This window comes from Danio aesculapii, chromosome 3 (genome assembly GCF_903798145.1).
Source record: "Danio aesculapii chromosome 3, fDanAes4.1, whole genome shotgun sequence".
Lineage (NCBI taxonomy): Eukaryota > Metazoa > Chordata > Actinopteri > Cypriniformes > Danionidae > Danio > Danio aesculapii.
Genome location: NC_079437.1, coordinates 36,062,338 through 36,083,574, shown reverse-complemented (window position 1 = coordinate 36,083,574; position 21,237 = coordinate 36,062,338). Strand labels below are relative to the sequence as shown.

At 35.2% G+C, this 21,237-nt stretch overlaps 1 protein-coding gene across 2 annotated transcripts in view; it reads right to left on the bottom strand.

Moving 5' to 3' along the window:
- Positions 1 to 19,668, bottom strand: part of ezh1 (enhancer of zeste 1 polycomb repressive complex 2 subunit) — a 32,852-nt gene extending 13,184 nt beyond the window's left edge. Inside the window, exons 1-9 of one of the 2 annotated variants that reach the window (XM_056453905.1) lie at positions 19,374 to 19,668; positions 16,856 to 17,007; positions 14,162 to 14,287; positions 11,114 to 11,236; positions 10,595 to 10,712; positions 8,674 to 8,889; positions 4,933 to 5,035; positions 962 to 1,125; positions 189 to 280 (exon numbers count right to left, since the gene is read on the bottom strand). In XM_056453905.1, the coding sequence (XP_056309880.1) occupies positions 189 to 280; positions 962 to 1,125; positions 4,933 to 5,035; positions 8,674 to 8,889; positions 10,595 to 10,712; positions 11,114 to 11,236; positions 14,162 to 14,287; positions 16,856 to 16,993 (1,080 nt within the window). In that variant the 5' untranslated portion in view covers positions 16,994 to 17,007; positions 19,374 to 19,668. The remainder of the gene's footprint in view (positions 1 to 188; positions 281 to 961; positions 1,126 to 4,932; positions 5,036 to 8,673; positions 8,890 to 10,594; positions 10,713 to 11,113; positions 11,237 to 14,161; positions 14,288 to 16,855; positions 17,008 to 19,373) is intronic. The other variant, XM_056453904.1, reaches the window with a different exon arrangement.
- Between the last annotated feature and the right edge of the window lie 1,569 nt (positions 19,669 to 21,237).

Sequence of the window (21,237 nt, the reverse complement as noted above, 5' to 3'; positions counted from 1 at the left end):
GCATTCAAGTCCACTAAAAGGATAATGTGGAAATCTCAATGTGTAGCTGGTTTAACAATACTGCAATTGATCCTCAATTCAATGCTGAACACTGTAAAGATGAAAATTTGCACTGAAAGCCCAAAGTTCTGACGATGACACTGTACACATAAAAACTGAAGTATACTTTGGCCTTTAGAAAGCTGTACCTGCAACAAAAAGCAGTCCAGTCCACAGGGCTCTGTCTCCATATGGATTTCTTTACTCTTCCTCTTATATACATTAGGAGATGAATGGAAAGCTGAGCAAAAGCAAAATATATTTTTCATATATTTTATCATTCTGGGAGATTTAATCACATGTGGTCAGTGCTACATGCATTGATAAACTTATGTAGTTACTTTTATAATATCATTTTTTGCTGACCACTTGTGATCAGGTCTATTGAGACAAGCTTTAAAGTCTGTGTGAACCAAAAGTTAGTGAGACTTTTATTTCGGTATATGAAATAATTCTTTAATTTAAACTGTAACGAAATATTGAGTAGGGGGCGGGGCTTTCTATTTGCACATCATTCCCTCATAGCAAACTAATGGTAGGTGGAGTGTGGTGAAAAATATTGTGTCTGAAGTATCGGAGAAGGGCCACCACTTCCAACGCAGAAGCAAACGTTCAGACTTTGATTAAAGATTATCTATTAATCTATTAAGATTATCTATTAAGATTATAAACTAATTTGTTCACAGATTAATTGTTAATTTAATAAAGAACAATGTGTAAACATTTTAAATTCTGATATCGCACAGACTTTAAAGTCATATTTAAACAGAGGTTCTTGAATGCTTGTAATGATGGAGACTGTAAAATATTATATTCAAATTACACTGTACTTAATTCTGGTGCCTTTACTGTAAAACACAGTGTACCTTTTTTCAATTTAAAAACACAAGAACAACTAAGAAGGAAAACTGTAAACTCTTACGGTGCAGAAAGCAGTCATATTTAAAGCAGCGGCGGCAGAAAAGTGTGTGAAAAGAGTGCAGGCTTTGCTCTCTCTGAACAGATTTGGCGAAAGGACCATCCATGTTGGGTGTGCAGAGAGGAGGCAGCTTTACGTGGTTGGATGGCTCCAGGAGATCCATATACCTGCAGGTGAGAGAAAAATACACAGCAATGTAATATTTGTAATATCAGCAAAACCAGATACAGAATCAGAGAGACTGTAAAACCCGACAAGTTAAGGTAACTCAAACTGTTAGAGGAAACTGATTGTGGCAAACTATTTAAGTTTTGAAACCAATTGGTTTGAGTACTGCAAACTTATATATATTTATTTATTTTGAGTCATTTACACATATTATTTGTGTAAATATTGTCAAATATTTTAAGTATTAGTTACTTAAACATTTTAAGTTCAGTTAATAGAACAAATTAAGTCCAAACAACTATATAGCTACTCAAATGGTTTGGTATTGTTTCTAGCATTAGAGTTAACACATAAAACAGAATTTACTGATTCATAACTCATTCGGTTTGAGTTCTACTTAATATGATTAGTTTATGAGTTGCCATAACTCTTTTTAATTAATTCCCTTTTTATTAATTAATTAAATTACTTGTTAAAACGTATAAGTTAAAGTAAGTAGTGTCTGCACTCACTAAGGTTCACATATAATAAAAATACAATCCTTCTGAAATCATCAACCTTCAGAAATATTTTTGTGGAAATTTATTTGATATATGCAAAATTTTATTTATATTTTTTAGTGCTGAGCAAAGATTAATTGTGATTAATCGCATCCAAAATAAAAAAATTGTTGACAGAATATATGTGTGCGTATTGTTTATTTCTTATGTTATGTATATTTATACACACATGCATGTATATAGTTGGGAAAATATTTTTTTATATTTAGATATAAAATATATAAGTATATAATACAAATTATATCTAAATTTAAATATCTATGAAAAAAATATATATGTATATATAATACACACACATATCTTTTGTCAAAACAACTTTTTTTTGATGCATTAATCGTCATTAACATTTGCCCAGCACTAAATATTTATATAAATGTCAATATAAATATATTTACTGATCAATTCTTTGCAGAAAAAAGTAGTACTTTTAAACCATAGTGTAGAGGACTTACAGATTTGAATTAATTTGAACCTTAAACATCTGTGAAGCCTTTTCCTTTTACAAAACGTTTTTACAGTGAAAAAAGTTTAGATTATGGCAATGCTCTTCACATTAGGAAAAACGATTAACCATTTACTAAAAGATTCTTGGAGAACCAAAAATTATAAATCTATGGCATCACTGTGAAAACAGCCTTTAGAAACCTTCCTTTTAAGAGTGTACAAGATTGGGGTGAACAGAATAATGACAGAAAGCTATGTTTTGCATTAACTGCCCCTTTAAAAAATGCTGAAGTTGTTTAATACACATAACAGGGCATTAAATGCAGCTCACACCCACAGATTTCCCCTTCGCAGTGTGAAGAAGTAAAATGAGGACAGCTGGTAGAGTGAACAATAATGTCTTGAAACAGTAAACTGTTGGATGATAACGTAGGCTTTGGCTGGTTTTTGTTTCCAGCGCTCCAGATCCAGCTGACAGCACAGCCCGAGGAGCTTCCCATGAACCTTCATTTACCACGACTTAAAGATGGCAAGACATATTTTCCCTAGTTAAATGAAGAATGTGCATGCATGGTAGCTTTGCACCAGTGGTTGCATATTTATGGCGAATAAAGATTTTTGTGTGGGGCCACATCGTAAACAGTGCCTGCAACTTTGAAATTGTTCAACTGCAATTTACCGGATTAAAGCAGAAAATATACTTCAGCTTTTGCACACATGCTCAACACCTGCTCTAGAAAACTTGATCTTTTTTTCAGTGTTTGAGTTATTTCTATTTAAAGGAAAGCATGAGTGATACTATTTCTTTGTACTCCGCAAATTAAGTTGTGGGTGTATTCTTATATCCTCACTATTGTTTTTACCTCTGCCTGTCTCGGCTATTTCTTTTCAAATCCTGATTCTTGCCAAAATGTGTATTTTTCAACCCAGGCTTATTCTGAAAACGTATCGATATATACATTTATGGAGATCGCATAATACGTCCCAGGTGTTTTTTTTTTGCAATTTTAGTTTTTTTGCGAATGCACCAAAGGTTGCTCTGTACGCTTTTGAGATCTCAAATTTCTCTCACGACTGACTGACTGACTGACTAATCAGTCATTGTTTTCAAAAGCACAGATTGACCCACCACCCACTTCTCTCAAAAGAAAAGAAAACCCTCACCTGATTTTTACCACATTTTCAGATTTTACCACATTATCACCCTGTTATTTATTTGTTTATTTTATATTTTGGCTTCTGTTTTTGTCTTACCCACTTTCTGGAACTGTTCATTGTCGAACTCAAACCCCATTGTTGTGGTCAACTCCTCTTGTGCGTCTCAAGTCCACCGACGTACATGACAAGCTAACTGGGCAAACTAGTAACAGCAGTAAAGTCGTCCATACGGAGGTAAGCAGTCAGCTAGTAAGCGCAAAAAGAATTGACATCATATCGCCCCATAGCGTTCGTTTTAAAGACGAAATGCAGACCTACATACTTCTGGCTACATAATTCGCGATCTCCAGAAATGTATATAGGGCTACGTTTTCAGAATGAGTCTGTGTTGGTATTTTTATAGATTTTTAGATTTCATTCTCATTATTCTCATCATTCTCTTTACACAAATCTATATAACATTAAACAACAGACTACAAAACACTTAGAACTTTAAAGACAAAATTGACTTTGTAACAATATTTTAAATGATGTAAAACGCAAATCGTTTTTTCTCAGGTTTTATTTACACTCATATACTTAATTTTATATTAATTTATAATATAAATTATAATAAGTTTATATTAATTACAAATACAGTATGTAATATATAAATATGCAAATGTACTAGTACAACCTATACTAGTACATTTTCAAATGTAAATTCACAAACACAACAAGTGTACATTCAATATTCACATTCAGTATCAAGTGCTTTATGTATATACATAATATTTTTGTGAGTGATAATTTGTGTGAAACCACACCAAAAAGTGCATCTAAATTAATTTAGTTGCTAATAATTAATCTATGACAGTTCATTCCGCTGTGGTAACCTCTGATTGATAAAGGGACTAAGCCCAAAATAAATAAATGAATGAATTATTATCTAATCATTTATTGTGATAATCGAAAACCATAAAAAAACCATGGCATTATGTAAATAAAGAAAAAAGATTAAAACTCTCAAAATGCTTGAATATTTGGCAGCTACCATCAAGTCTAGTAAAGAAATCTATGTTTGTGAAAGCAGAAAATAATATTAAAAGCAGGTATTTTTATGAATAATTGTTTTTTGACATTGGTAAAACACCCATCTTTGTACACCCTAATAATAAAAACCAAACAAACAAACATACTAAAAGTGTAGTTTGTGCTTTAACTGGACTGAAGGTCAGAAGAACATGGAGTATGTAAGACAGTGTGCAGGATTATTTGTTTAGCTTTTTTTGCAAGCCTTCACATAGTGATTATTCCAATGCATCTTTCATCTATTTAAGTTTGTATTGATTGGAATAACTGGACAGAAATGAAAATTCAACTAAAACAAGCTGATTTGAACATTACTATTAGCAAATTAACGAAGGTGTGGTAAGTGTTTGAAAAAAAAGCTGTTTTTACACACGTGATGTTTATATCATCTTAAGTTACACTTCTAAAGAGATCAGATGCACACTTGCTCTGCATGTTACACAGTTGTGCACATTTGGGAAATGCATGCTCGAATTCTCTGAGTCATGCTTTAATCCCATTCTGTTCTAAAAAATCAAGTCTAAAGACAAAACAGCTCAGAAATGAGACCAAATGCTGAATAGTGTGGCCTACTTGTCCTTCAGCTCCTGCATGGTGCCTTTGTATGGAAACATTGATGCAATAGCAGTGAAAATCTTGTCGTGGGGAATCTTCTTATTGGTGGAGAGCTCTCGTCCTGGTGGAAAAGCAATAGTACAAAATCAGCCCGGTCAGTAAAAGTAAACAAGTGCATGGATTTATTGTGTAGAGGTCAGCGTGCACTGTAACTAGCTACAGGCCTAAAACAAACTGAATGAACAAACACTGGGAGTAATGGCGACACTCAGGGCAAACAATTGCAGACAGACACACAGAAGCTGATCTGATGGGCAACACGCGAGCTGTTGTTCAACCAATGAAATTCAGCTGTAGATGGTCTGGTCATATGGTGCTACACCACAGCAAGTCTATTAAAAGCCTTGATTCCACAGCAGTTTGATGCAACATTTGCCCATTCTTGTATCTGTTAATTAAGTCTTAATATTAATGTTAGTTATAATACAAATGCATTAAGTATACTTACTTACCTTTCAAAATCCATAAAAATGTAAATAGATATAACAGATATAATAAATTATAGACTTTTATTTAAATGTTTGGTGGATCAGGAATAGTTTTTATTGGGTTTGTTTTTGGAAGAAGTCTCATCTTCTTACTAAGGCTGCATTTATTTGATTGAAAGTACAATGAAAACAGCAATATTTTGAAAAAGTATTTACATTTTATATTTATTTCATATTGTTTAATAAATATTTTCACTGTCGGATGATCAAATCAGCTTGAGGAGCAGCAGATATTTACTTTTTTCCCATTTTCTGCTTTGAGCATTTAAGTGTAAATTAATTACAAATATGTAATATACAGCGTTTCCACTCTTTCATGAACTTCAGCTTCAAGGACTTTCAACGACTTTTTAAAACACCATTCATTTTGAATCAAGTACTTTGTACTTCATACTCCAGAATATGTAGCACCATAAAAGTCATTATTGTATTTAACATTTCACTTAATATTTACAACAAAAAAATATCATAGTAATGATGACATCTTCAAACAGTCATGTTCAAAGAACTTTAATACCTACCTCCCTTTCCTTTATTAAACAACAGTGGAAGTCAGACCTTAATCCTACATTTGAGGACGAGACGTGGGACCAGATTTTGTACTTAAAAGTACAAAGATAGCTCTTCTATCTGCGCATGACATTGCCTTATTTAATAAAAACTTGTTCATCGAATATACTGGACAGAAGTGAAGTTGGCAAAAATTACTCAAGACTTGGACCCTATATGTGATTACTGTTATCAAGCACCTGCAAACTTAATACATATGTTTTGGCTTTGTCCATCAATCATTTCTATCTGGCTATTAATTTTCAAGTGTTTCTCGTCTGTGACAAAGAGTCACATCGAACCGTGTCTTCTGATTGCACTTTTTGGACTTTCTCCGAATATAGCAGGGTTATTAAGCTGTACTGCAAACACCCTTGCGTTTTTTAAAACTGTTAGCAAGACGGTGTATTCTTTTATTATGGAAACAAAAATTTGCCCAGAGTTTTGACAACTGGTTGTGAGATGCAATGAGCTTCATCCATTTGGAAAAAATCAGGTTTACAATAAACAGCAATACTAGGGCATTTTCTGAAACTTGGGACCCATTAAGAATGTTGTTTTCTGAGCATGTCAGTATCTCTACAAACTGTCAATCTAAATCTTAGGGCCTTTCAACTGCAAAGCAAATGTAATAAAGTACATTGTATAAATACCTGAGGATTAATGTTTGTAATATTGGCTTATCAAGGTATATGTATGTGTATTCTGTACAGGTTTTTTATTTTTTAATTTATTGATTTTAATTAATTAATTATTTATTTTTGTAATTTATTTATTTATTTATTTATTTATTTATTTGTTTTTGTTTATTTCTTTCTTTTTTCTCTTTTTTTCTCTCTTATATAAATATAATTTCAACTTGTTTATAGGGTAGGGTTGGGAATAATATTTGTTTAATTTCTGTAAAATTACTTTGTTTTATCTGTAAAATTTTAATAAACAGATAAAAAAAAGAACTTTAATACAATAAGTTGAATTCGATATTGGTAACATTGAAATGTGGTCTCTGCAATATTGATCAAATGTGCATTATGTGTCAGAAATAAATGTAATATTTTTAAATAAAGAATTTCACAGTTTTATTTATTTTTTATTCATTTTCTGAAAGCGGAACCGTACAATTGTTGAAATAACACCATAAACTTTAAATTCAAGCACTTTCAAGAACCCACATTTGTTTAAAGTACTTTCCAGGCCTTGAATCCATATGTCTGAAATTCAAGCACTTTTAAGCACTTTCAAGAAGTGTGGGAACCCTGAATATACTGTACTAGTAAAGGTTGTTTTATGTATATACTGTACATAATGTTTTTGTTTGTGTGTGAGTGATCATTTGTGTGACACGCTGCACAAAAAAGTGTTGCATTCAGAAACAGTTATCATAGTAAAATATTGCAAATATTAAATAATGATTTGCTGATCTATTATGATGAATTGTTTTTAGCACTCAATCATTAATATAGATTTTTATAGTTAACAATGTTTTTTCCTGCTTCAACGTTTAACTGTGATACATTTGACCTTTTTAAAGTTAGAAATGACAGCATTAATTTTAAATAAATTAATATTTTTTCATCACAAAAACTTCATATATTGTTGTATATTCACTCTTGAAGAATTGAACATGCTCTTGCCTTGATTAATAAAATTAAAAACATTTTTAATGTACTTTTGAACTATATTTTGTCAGTTTTCACAAAAATATAAAGCAGCTGAGCACTTATTAACACTGACTATAAAAATAATAAATGCTTCTTGATCATCATATTGGACTGATTTCTAAAGAACCATATGACACTGAAAACTGAAGCATTGATGCTGAAAAAACAGCTTTAAATCCAAGAATACAACGGTAAAAAACTGTAAAAATGCTACAGTAAAAATCCGTAACCTGGTTAACAGTATGTTTCCTTAATATATATGGAGAGTAACCGTAAATTGACTTTCCCAGAATTCCCTGCATGGCAAATCACTCTTTATGCTTTTTGTTGACATTGCTATGGATCTTTTAGTTGTTTCTTCATCAGTTATGTACATTCGAGATTTATGTTACATCTAATGTTGATAAACAATGTTTATTTCATTAATTTAATTTTATGAGTGTTACCATACTGGTGTTTAGTAGCTGTGTGAATGACACTGAGCACCTTCTTTACACTGATACACTTTCCTGCTTGAGGGAAAAGTTGTTTGTGATGAGCATTGGTTCATTATGTAACTTCCTCATCACCACCTGCATATGGCTGTGTTAACGTGTCTAACTGTGTAACAAAAGATGTGTAGATGTTGGTAATTCAAAATACATATTACCTCTATAAATTAATGAAACACAGTAGTTTACCATAAAAATGAGAAATTACTTTTATGGCTTGTACCGTATTTTTAACGGTAAAGTACTGGCAACCACAGCTTTTACGGGTTATTTTTTTACATTGTATGTTACATTTAAAACTACCAGAAAACAGATATTTTAAAGTAATAATTTTTCACAGTTACAGTTTTTACCATTTTAGTATTTTTTATAAAAACTGAAGCATTGGAGAGTTTAACAGACCACTTCTAAAAACATTTTTAAAATATTACTGCTTGATGAACTCTAACATTTGACCTGTAGTGTTTTTAACATGTTAATTATTTTTGCATTATTTAATCTGAAACCAACCTTCAGCAGTGTTCCTCCACTTCCTCTTGAAGAAGGCTGTCTTTGACTCCTCTGGTGCTTCCGCTGCACTTTTCTGCATCTCTTTCTCCTCCTCCTGCTTATTCTCTGCTGTGTCTGTGGGCTCTTCCTCCTCCTCCTCCTCCTCCTCTGGGTCTGAATACTGGCTCAGCGCCTCCACCAGCTCTTTAAAGATCTCATCATTTATGAAGCCTCCCTCTGTTAGAAAGGTACAAGATACTAATTTACAGCACACTGCCTGCTTTACAATAAATGCAGATAATATAATATTGACGTCTACGTGTGAATCTGAACTTGTCTATACGTCTAAAAATTAGCATGCAAATTCTAATGCTAATTCTTATGATGCATCTTTTCCTCCAAATATTTATTATTATTATTATTATTATTATTATTAATAATAATAATAATAGTGGTAGTAATAATAATAATAATAATAATAATAATAATAATAAGAAGAAGAAGAAGAAGAAGAAGAAGAAGAAGAAGAAGAAGAAGAAAGAGAACTATAATAATAACCACAATATGGTTCTTTATTATTCTTTATTTTTAGATATAAAAAAAATTATTTAAAAAATATTCAAATAACAAACTAAACAAATACAATTCAAGTAAAACATTAAATGTACGTTACGTAGCAATCACATTATGATCTGAAAATTACATTTGCAGGATCATGTGAAACTGAAAGCTGAAGCTTTAAATAAAGGATTAATTTACTTTTTTCTATTAGCTCAAATTAAAAGTGGTAATAACAGATATTACTAAATAATAGCCTGTTATAAATGAATTCATAATGATAATAATCATCATTATTATAAACATTATAGGCCCTAACAGACGTATTTGACCCGATTTGTTGCTATTTTCAGACCAGCACAACCCTAATTTTCACGTTTTGTGCCACGTTGTTTAAATAGCAAATTAATTTGCATCACTTTGTGGACTCATGGGTGTTCTGGTCTAAAAAGGAGGTGCACATTGTTGGCGCATTGCTATTTTGAGGAACTGAAATAGACTGTGCCACCGACCAACTGGTCTAAAGTTGGTCTTAAGTCCAGTGCATTTTTCAGTTTATTCATGACAATTTGCATTTGTATAACGTATTATTAGCAGTATTATTTATTATATGCATATATATTTTAATTTATTTTAATAAAAACAAGTTTAAATTTGTCCACCTGTCTGGTTTTGGAGACATCTGCATCACTATATGGGGTAAAAGAATAGGACGTGTGTTTGAACATAACTTTTTTAACATTTTTTGACCACACTTCATTATTATTGTTCATTTATTTGTTTGCTATAAACTAGAAATAAATTTATAAACAGTTTTAAAACAAATCTTTAGGCTTAACAAACAAAATGAAATATGTGGGCAAATGGATGTCTTCAGTGGAGCGCGAACAACAACGCTTCCTTATCCACAAAAGTAAAGGAGTAAAGTAAAGAGTAAAACTAAAGTAAAGAGAAAGTAGAGGCCGAATGGAGGAGGCTCGTTCTTTATCACCATGCAGATTGTTTGTTTTCACGCTAGTGAAGCGTTCAGTTTTTCCACTTACAAAGTCGCCATGTAAATAGTAAATGCGCCACTGACTCTTAAAGGGAATGGGAGATGAGTCTCTGATTGGTTTAATGCATGTTACACTTAAAACACACATATAACTCATTAAGAGAATAAGCACAACCCTGTTATACCATGCGCCAGGGCCCAAAGCGTATTTTTCCATCCTTAAAATAGCAAAAGTGGATTCGGACATGCCCTTAATGCTTTGCGCCATGCGCTTTAGACTTTGCGCCTAGATCATTAAAATAGAGCTCTATGTCTTCAAAGCATTCAGAGATTTCCAAAAGAGGTACATTACAGCTCTGGCGATACATATACCCATATAGTGCTGCTCACCTCTATCTCCATGCACACCGTCATAATTGTCAATAAGCTCTTCCAAGAAAGCCTCGTCCTGTTCCAACACTTCGTCTCCCATGTAAGGGATATTATGCAGAAACGTCTCATCCTCCACCTCAGAGACAAAGAGAAATTGATTTACATACAGACATATTTTAATACAAATGTTTGTGCATATTCGAGATTTCTCTAAATGAGAGACAAATGCATAACAAGACTCTATATGCCTGTTGCGGGTGGGTGTTTTTAGTAGATGCCTATATTTGAGGCTGTGCATGTGTGTAGGCGTTTAAAGATGCACATCCCTCCTCTACCTGAGAGATGATTTCAAAAACACATGCTGTCAGAACATGTGAACACACTGCTGCTGGTGACCTACTTTCAAAATGACCACTGTCAAACACTGATGCTTTTCTTTCGCCTTGTGTTTCTGCAGATGCAGGCTTCTAATGGTGATTATGATTGAGTGCTTTTATATGTGCTAATGTGTGTGCGCTTATTGTCCACATCCAGTACCATGAAGTTCTGCTGCAGAGGGGACCAGGAGTACATGAATGGTATCCCGGCAACAGTTGTCAAGGGACGCATGGCAACTGCCTGGTTCGGAAAGGACGGAAAGCCAAACTCCACCATGCACAACTGTGATTGGACAAGAAAAGAGAAGACAAGGAAACAGACGAGTCAAAATGCCACTCAAAACTATTAATGGGCCCATTAACTTGCTTTATCTCTACATATGGTAATTAACAAATGTAATGTGAATATATTAAAATTGTATTAGTTGTAATTGTATACACTTGACTTTACCCAGCATTTACACATGTAGATGACTGAATTAAAATCTGAATAAAATTGAATTAATATGTCTAATATTATATAATACACACAGTGCTCAGCATATATGAGTACATCCCTCACAAATCACACATTTAAATAATAGGATGCTTTACAATATTATATTTGTTAGATGCACGTACACGCTAGATTAGTCATTATTTAAGTCAAATCTGGAGCTAATCTAACCAAATATTTTACGATAATTTTCCAAAACTGAGGAGCCCAAATGTATGCGTTATTGGAAAATATTAAATACAAATGTAAAAAAACAATACAAGCAAATTTTATATTAAAATTTCTTTCTTTTGCAATATTTTGCATGAATTTTAATTTATTATCTTCCTATTTCTTAAGATGGTGACTAAAATATTATTGTAATAATTAAATTGGTTTAATAAATCTGTTTTGTTTAAACACACCAATATACATTGCCTATATTCACTGAGAAATGGATAAAAATATTCATTTTCAAAATGGAGTGTACTCAGTTATGCTAAGCACTGTATAGTATATACACTCAACGACCACTTTAATAGGTACACCAGTCCAATTGCTCGTTAACACAAATTTCTAATAGGCCAATCACTTAGCAGCAACTCAATGCATTTAGGCATGTGAACATGGACAAGACGATCTGCTGCAGTTCAAACCGAGCATCAGAATGGCGAAGAAAGCTGATTTCAGTGCCTTTGAACGTTGCATGGTGTTGGTGTGAGACGGGCTGGTCTGAGTATTTCAGAAACTGCTGATCTACTGGGATTTTCACGCACAACCATTTCTAGCATTTACAGAGAATGGTCCGAAAAGAGAAAATATCCAGTGAGTGGCAGTTCTGTGGCCAGACTGGTTTGAGCTGATAGAAAGGCAACAGTAACTCAAATAGCCACTCGTTATAACTGAGGTGTGCAGAAGAGCATCTCTGAACGCACAACACGTCCAACCTTAAGGCACATGGGCTACAGCAGCAGATGACAACACCGGGTGCCACTCCTGTCAGTTAAGAATAGGAAACTGAGGCTGCAATTCGCACAGGCTCACCAAAATTGAAAAAGAGAAGATTGGAGAAATGTTGCCTTGTCTGATGAGTCTTGATTTCTGCTGCGACATTTGGATGGTAGGGTCAGAATTTGCTGTCAACAACATGAAAGCATGGATCCATCCTGCCTTGTCTCAACGGTTCAGGCTGATGATGGTGGTGCAATGGTGTGGGGGATATTTTCTTGGCACACTTTGGGCTTATTAGTACCAATTAAGCATCATGTCAACGCCACAGCCTACCTGAGTATTGTTGCTGACCATGTCCATCCCTTGATGACCTCAGTGTACCCATCTTCTGATGGCTACTTCCAGCAGGATAATGCGCCATGTCATAAAGCGCGAATCATCTCAGACTGGTTTCTTGAACATGACAATGAGTTCACTGTACTTAAATGGCCTCCACAGTCACCAGATCATAATCCAATAGAGCATCTTTGGGATGTGGTGGAACAGGAGATTCGCATCATGGATATTCGACAAATCTGCAGCAACTGCGTGATGCTATCATGTCAATGCGGACTAAAATCTCTGAGGAAGATTTCCAGCTATTATATTATAAACATTGCTTACTGATATAGAGAAACGTTATTCAGTAAAGGATATGGAAAGTATAAAGAACATAACAGGAGCACTTTTTAAGGTGAATTAAGATCTTAAACAAAATGCCACACTGAATAAGTGACAGCCCCAGCAGGGTCAGCAGGGTCTGTGTGGAGTGTGCATGTTCTCCCTATATTCGCGTGGGTTTCCTCCAGGTGCTCCGGTCCAAAGACATGTGGTAGAGGTGTATTGGGTAAGCTAAATTTGACCGTAGTGTATGTGTGTATGGATGTTTCCCAGTGCTAGGTTACAGCTGGAAGGGCATCCACTGTGTAAAACATATGCTGGATAAGTTGGCGGTTCATTGCACTGTGGCGACCCCAGATTAATAAAGGGACTAAGCCGAAAAGAAAATGAATGAATTAGTGACAGATTTCATAATATCAAAAAGAGTCAAACTGGGTACAAATGTGTGCCCGTGAAGAATGATGTAACATTAAACTTGTGAATATTTGGTTCTGTGTTTTCTAAAGAACTTCAAGTATGGTATTGTTTTGCAGGCTCCAGCTGTGCTGTTATGTCCAGCAGACTCTTTGTAATCCACAGAGAACCAGGCTCTGCTGCGCCCGCCGGCTGCGTTTATTGTGGATATCACACAAGTTGTAGATACCAAGCACTGGCTTGGCAAACACACAAATACATTTCTGGCAACGGAGTGCAGGAAAAAGACGTGAAATGAGAAAAATAATCCCCACTTTCCTGCAGTTTTACCGGCCTACTGGTAATATTTGCCTTGACTAATTAATTTGAGGTTAACTGTACCACAGTGAGTTCATTAAAAACATCATTAGATTGATCTAAATGCATGTCAAGTGGAAAATGATGAAGTGGGTACTGCAGGAAATGAAAGTTGAACCGTGGCACCTGATCTTGAGTCATTACTGGCATTTTGTTAGAATAAATTAGCTTTGGGAAATGGCGAGGCAAAGCTGACTATGTATTGATTCAGCTCATAAATCAGCTACAGGGGACAGTCTGCGGAATTCACAGGCTCAGTTCACCATGAAGCTATCTAGGGTCTAATGTAAATGAAGGATCACTGATTTTGGTTATTGGTGGTGAAATGACCCCCGGCTCTGTCGTTCTTGCCTTTTTGCTGGGCAGAGAGCCGCTGGATGTGGACAGAGGAATGGACTGGATCCGGAGCTTGGACCATTCTTCATTCAGCAGCTCAGTTCTTACTTCAATCTTATGGCGATTTGACTGGAACAGAGCCTGTGGTGAAAAGCCACAAACATTTAGTCTAGAAATTAAAAACCAAACCGAATTACAAGCACTGGAAGCAACATTTATGGTATTAGAAAGAAAAAAAATTGCCAAATGGCTAAATAGCTTTTTGTGGTTTAAAATAAAGTAAAAACATAAATATTGTGAAAAAAACTATATTTTTTTAATTATATCTCAAAATATCATTTATTCATGTTATCTCAAATCTCAGTTTCACATGTTTTTTTTATAAATCAATATTTACCAAGTGATGTTTAACAGAACAAATACATTTTCATAGTATTTCCTATATTTATTTCTTCTGTTGAAATCTTATTTATTTTAGTTTAATTGTAATAAAACAACTCAGGCTCATTCTGAAAACGTACCGCTATACACATTTCTGGAGCGTGTACGTCCCAGGAGCTACATTTTTTGCAGTTTTTGTTTTACGCGAATCCACCAGAGCCCTCCGTGTATGCTTTTTCAGATCTCGAATTTTTCTCGCGAGTGCTATTTCCGCCTGCTGTTCTTGCATAAATCCACTAGAGGCCGCTGTCCTCCGACTAACTGACTTCCTGAATGGCTGCTTCCAAAACCGCATACTTCCATACTATACAGTATGCTAAAATCAGTATGCGAGCCGAGTAGTATGTCCAAATTCATAGAATTCGAAAATCAGTATGCAATAAGTACCCGGATGACTTACTACATCCCATGCATGCTGCGCTATCCCATGATGTCCCGCGAAAGAATTCATGAATGGGAGTGAAGCAAAGAGCTTAGAATGATTCTACGCTCTTTGAGTGAAGCGATGCAACTGACGCAGGTAGGTCACGTGACCATGACAAAATGGTGGATGTAGTATGTCCGAATTCCATTCATACTGCTCACATTCATACTGTATAGACTGTACTTTTCTAACGGCCGAGTAGTTCTTTTTAATCCAATACAGTACCTACTGAGTGGTAGGCAGTTTCGGACGCAGCCAATGACTGACTGACTGACCGATCGACTGACCCACCCTCCTCCTTCCCTAAACCCAACCAATAGTGTTTTCAAAAGCATCAATTGACCAATCCACCACTTCCCTAAACCCAAACAACAGTTTTAAAAAGCAATCCAGATAAAGAAAAGCCCTCGCCTGATTCTTAGAACATTTTCAGATTTTACCACATAATCACCCTGTTATTTACTTGTTTACTTAATTTTTTGGATTCTGTTTTTGTCTTACCTGCTTTCTGGAACCTTCTTCGCCGGACTCGAACCCCATCATTGCGGTAAACTTCTCTCTGCGTCTCAAGTCTGCCAATGTACATGGCGAGCTAACTGGACAAACTGATAACAGCCGTAAAGTCATCCATACTAAGGTAAGCGTACAGCTGGAGGCGTCATACCGCCCCGTAGCGTTCATTCTAAAAATGAAATGCAGCCATACAAACTTCTGGCTACATAATTCACTAACTCCAGAAATGTATATAGGGCTACGTTTTCAGAATGAGCCTGTGTTGTAATAAAAGCATATCAGTGTTAGGCTATTACTGCGTATAAAATATATTCAAATATATGCATATTAATGATGCTATGATACCGAATAAAGAGATTAAAGGTCAATATTACTGGCTCCCTGAAGAAAATATATTGAATTTTAAGCTGAATACTAGAATCTTGCAAAATAGCTATTTTTAAAATATATTTAGTAAACTGTAATACATGTGAATGTTTGGATTATTAGTTAAATAGAAAGTTTAAAAGAGCAACATTTATTTAACCGTGCCATTTTTTGGAATGTTATATGTCTAAGCATCCATTGTGGGGGCTCCACAATATTAGGAAAATATGAGATATGCAATATTGCTGTTAAGTATCACAATAACAATATTTCATGTGATTTAAACATTTCCCTATAAAATGCTATTTTTATTAGCTATGTTTAAATCAATTATGTATGTAATGATATTGAATAAACAGGTTATTACTAATTAATTCTAATTCAGACTAACCTGAACTAATCAGTATCAATCTGAAACAATTTAGTATTTAAAAAACTATGAATGAGCGAAAACCTCAGCAGACATTCTGACTTTGAGTGGCTGTTGTTATTTTCCTCTCTCAACTCTACTCACACCATTAGTGTTTATTTTCAGCTTTGGGTTCACCTTTGGTGAACAGCCAATAGCATAATCCAACCACTACTGAGAAGGTGGGGATAAAGAGGTCCCACCTGATTGGTTAGGTCCCACCTGATTGGTCAAATTTAGAAAAACAAGCAATGCAAACAATAATTGTAATTTATCACACGTCTGCAGTATGTGTATTGTGAATACTATTATTGTGATAATAATAATAATTTTCCCATATATTGTGAAGCCACAGCTAAAAGTTTACATTTTTAAAAACAACACAAATATATATTTTAAAATTACATATAAATATACATAAATAAACACATTAATACATCTATAAAATAAAATATAGTCTGCTGACTCCAAATGTTTTGATGGTAGTGTATAAAAATTGAGCCAAGAAAAAATACTAGAATGCTATTATTTAGCAAAAATTCAAAAGATATTATACCTTGACTTGTTCAGCTTTGCGGAAGCGTTTCAATTGTCTTAACCTCATGTACTCAGACTTCACTCTCTTCTTCCATTCCAACAGATCTCGAGGGGGCTTCACAGTGCAGGACCGAGGGCCTGACGCCTCCTCCATCATCAGACCTCACTAGACTGCAACACAGGACAGGAGCAACACTTAAAATACAGGACAAATACACATGAAGTTGAGCTTACTTACTTCCTGATATTTATACATTCGTGTTATAAAGGATGGAGCTTTTAAAAAGCTGAAATACATCAGAATGTTTAAGAATTTTGCATAAATTACAAGTTAAATGTAAATGAAATATTTCTGATTCATTAACCTTTCTAAAAGTAATAACACAGTAATAATAAAGACAGAAATGAGTTTCATCCTTTTGACTGCAGCAAGAATATTTTAATCATTTAAATAAAATGACGAGTATGATGATTTATTCTTTTCCATAGTTTAACACAGAGGTCAGAATAAGTGGTTTCAGTCATTCATTCATTTCCTTCAGCTTAGTCCCTTTATCCCTTTATAGTCCCACCGTGGAATGAGCCGCCAACTTATCCAGCATTAGTTTTACACAGCAGATACCCTTAGAGCTGCAACCCAGTACTGTGAAACACCCATACACACCAATTCACACACATACACTACGGAAGATTTAGTTTTTTCAATGCACTTATACCGCATGTCTGTGAACTGTTGGGGAAACCAGAGAGGAAACCCACACAAACACGGGGAGAACAAACGCCCCACAGAAATGACAACTGGGCCACCTGGGACTCGAACCAGTGACCTTCTTACTGTGAGGCGACAGTGCTAACCACTGAGCCACCGTGTCACCCTAAGTAGCTTCATTTTTAGATAAATATATTTGTAAAACTGAATGATAATGACATTATTTCACTCATATTATGACATTTTATTTTCCCCAGATTATTTTAGAAATAAAGTAGACACTTTACTTGCATTTAAGTCTTTTTATGTAAATAAATTATTTTAAAATATTTATGTAATTTTATGTACATAAATAATTTAATATATGTTTATGTACATATAATCATTTAGAAAATGTGCAAAAATATATATATATTTTAAAGGATTTCAAAGCATTTATGCATTACTTCGTATTTATTCATATTTTTGTATTTTTTATTATCATTAAATTATTTTAATAGAACTTTATTTATTTTATACTAACGTATATTTATTGATTTACCTTTATGAAATATTACATACATTCATTCACTCGTTTTCTTTTCGGCTTAGTCCTTTTATTAACCTAGCGTCGCCACAGTGGAAAGAACCGCCAACTTACCCAGCATATGTTTTATGCAGCAGATGCCCTTCCAGCTGCAACCCATCACTGGGAAACATCCGTACACTCTCATTCACACACATACACTACGGACAATTTCGCTTATCCAATTCACCAATAGTGCATGTCTTTGAAGTTGTGGGGGAAATGAAATAGCAACTGGCCAAGACTCGAACCAGCAACCTTCTTGCTGTGAGGCGATTGTGCTACTTACTGTGCCACCGTGACGCCTGCATAAATTTCTTCCTTTTTTTTTTAATTAAATTACTAATTTAATAATTTTTCTCTTTGATTTCTCTCCAAACATTTACAGTCCCTCTTCACTCCATTTCAGTCCCCTGCTAGTGGGACCACAGAGAGAGAGAGATAATCATAATCTCATTACTATTTCTTCTCTTGAAACCATTGCTTCATCTACATATGAAACATATTCTCTTCGATGAGATACACAACACCTTCCAGAAGGGTTCCCGTCAGATGTGACTCATCCTCTTCCAACACACACACACACACACACACACACACACACACACTCACTCAAGAGACCTATAAATCGCATGACTCAAACTTTATCATTGAGTAGGGACTCCACACACAGGACTCATTCACTGCCCCCTGCAGTTCACAAAATACAACTAACATTCCGCATTACACACCATTTTTAAAGGTCTCCACTTCAGACAAGCACTTTAGATGAAACGAAGCATTCCGTGAATCCCGCAATGCCAAAAATAACGTAAAAACAACAACACACCACCTCACAGACAGAGAGCAAAAACTGCGTATGCAAATATCTCGCCCCGGTGACAGTGGGCTCGGAAAAACACGCGCTCCTCATGCTGGAAGTGGGCGTGTCTCTCCCGCGAGCCCAGATCAGCACAGTGCGGATAAGTGCGTAGTACACTTTTCACCCTTTCTCAAAACCCTCCAACACTGTTTTCTCGAACTTTCGACGAACTAAAACCAATTACAAAACGCAGAGAATGTGGCAATGTTGTAGTGACCGCTAACGAGAGCGTTTTTTGCGAAGGACGCTACGCTCCAGCAACGCCACACGTTGAAAATACTTGCACGAGAAACAAACGACACTCGATTTAAAGACGTCGAGCGCACAACATTCCCCTTTCCAACACCGCTCGTGCACACACGCTGGATTTTAACGATAGCGATTACCGAGTTCTGAAATACCTTGAGACTCACCGCTTCCTCCTTTTTTAAAACCCTCCACGAATCGGCTTCAGCTTCAAGTACGCAGCAAAGAAGTCCGCGTGCCCCCAAAAAAAACCCCGTCCTGTGGTGAAAAACGCCGTCCTGCCTACAGAGTCGCTGCGGTTATCGGGGCCAGAGTGTTTGTGCGGGCGAGCGCAGGGCATGCGAGGAGTCCTCGGTCGCCCGTAAGCATGTCGAGATTGTAGTTGTACAGTTACGAGCTGCGCACTTGGTTGGCACGGTCAAAGCACAGGGTGACGTCTTTATTATGAACATACTCCAGCTCTCTCTGGCTGGAGCGCTGAGTGCACTGGCGGGGAACAAACCATTTACGCTCGAATTAATAGACCACATGCAAACATTTAAATGAGCTTAATAGATTTATGATGAATAAAATAAATAATATAAATATAATTAATTGAATCTTAATGGCTATTATCTGTCAATCAATTAATCTATCTATCTATCTATCTATCTATCTATCTATCTATCTATCTATCTATCTATCTATCTATCTATCTATCTATATATCTATCTATCATTATTATTATTATTATTATTATTATTAGACTTGTTACTACCATTTAATAACCCAGTAGTAGCATTATAATATTAAAATGATCGCAAAATATTTTAGATTTAAATAAAGCAAAACAGCCCACACATCGTCTAAGTAGTTTTTGTACTTTAACTCGAGATGCGTAGGCTATCTGCGTGATATGTACACGTGGATGCTAATATATGCAGGGACAGAAGTCTCCGCTCAAAGGGGCTTGGCTTGAGGATCCAATGCTTGTTTTTGCACGGCTCCCTTGAGATCCGCAGCGCAGCGCATGTGCTGTTTTCCTCCAGAGAGAGAGGGGGGGGGGGGGGGGGGGGGTGGAGAGGGAGAGAGATCCGCACGCTCGCCGCGCGACGCGCAAGGCACGGCCCTTCTCTGCGCGCCACACGTGACACAACGTGAACGCGCAAGAGTGGACGCGCTCGCCTCGAATGTCAAAAAGGAAATGTTCAAATGTGTGTGGCCTACATCATTTCCTGATCACCGACTATATTAATAATCTACCTACTGTCTATAGAAAAATTAAATACATATTGATGTTATGATAAGACAAGTACACGTGCCACTATAACACGACTGTTGCAACATTAAAGAATAGATATTTTGTAGCTTGCTTTCTACAGATGTTTCAAAACATGTTTCATATTATATTTTTAAATCCACTAGAGGGCGATACATAGCCATTTATATTTATACATTTTTAAGGAAACAGCTCTCACAAATATAAAGTTTTGCTTAAGCTGTTACAAACCTGTTTTGCTTTCTTGAAGCACATAAACACAGAAGGTTGGCAGAAGGACAGTCATACAGTTTAGTTATATATATATAAAAAATATAATTCAATAAAAGCACATGAAACTCTTGTTTGTTGTGTTTAATTTTTGTTTTTAAGATAAACATTCCTGTTACTCTATACCAGAGATGCCCAAAGTAGTAAATCTGGCCCATAGTAACCTTTCGGCCTGCTATCCCATCTGAGAGAATATTTAGAATGAAGGTTGCTGCTCATGCCTTCAACAGAGATCGTCATTTCTAATTTAACGTATCCTTTTGTTTGATTGTTTAATTGTTAAGCCTGAGCTAAAAAAAAGTCAACTAAAATAAAATGTTTCAATTAAATACTGTGCATGAATCCCATTTTTAAAAATATAAATACTGTCACTCGAAAATAGAGGACAATACACAAGACATCAACAAGCAAATCAAGGCAAAGGCAGTTTCAGCATGACTCGTGTATTCAGCACTGAACACCTTTGTGTTTGTTTATGTTTTTATTCTAAG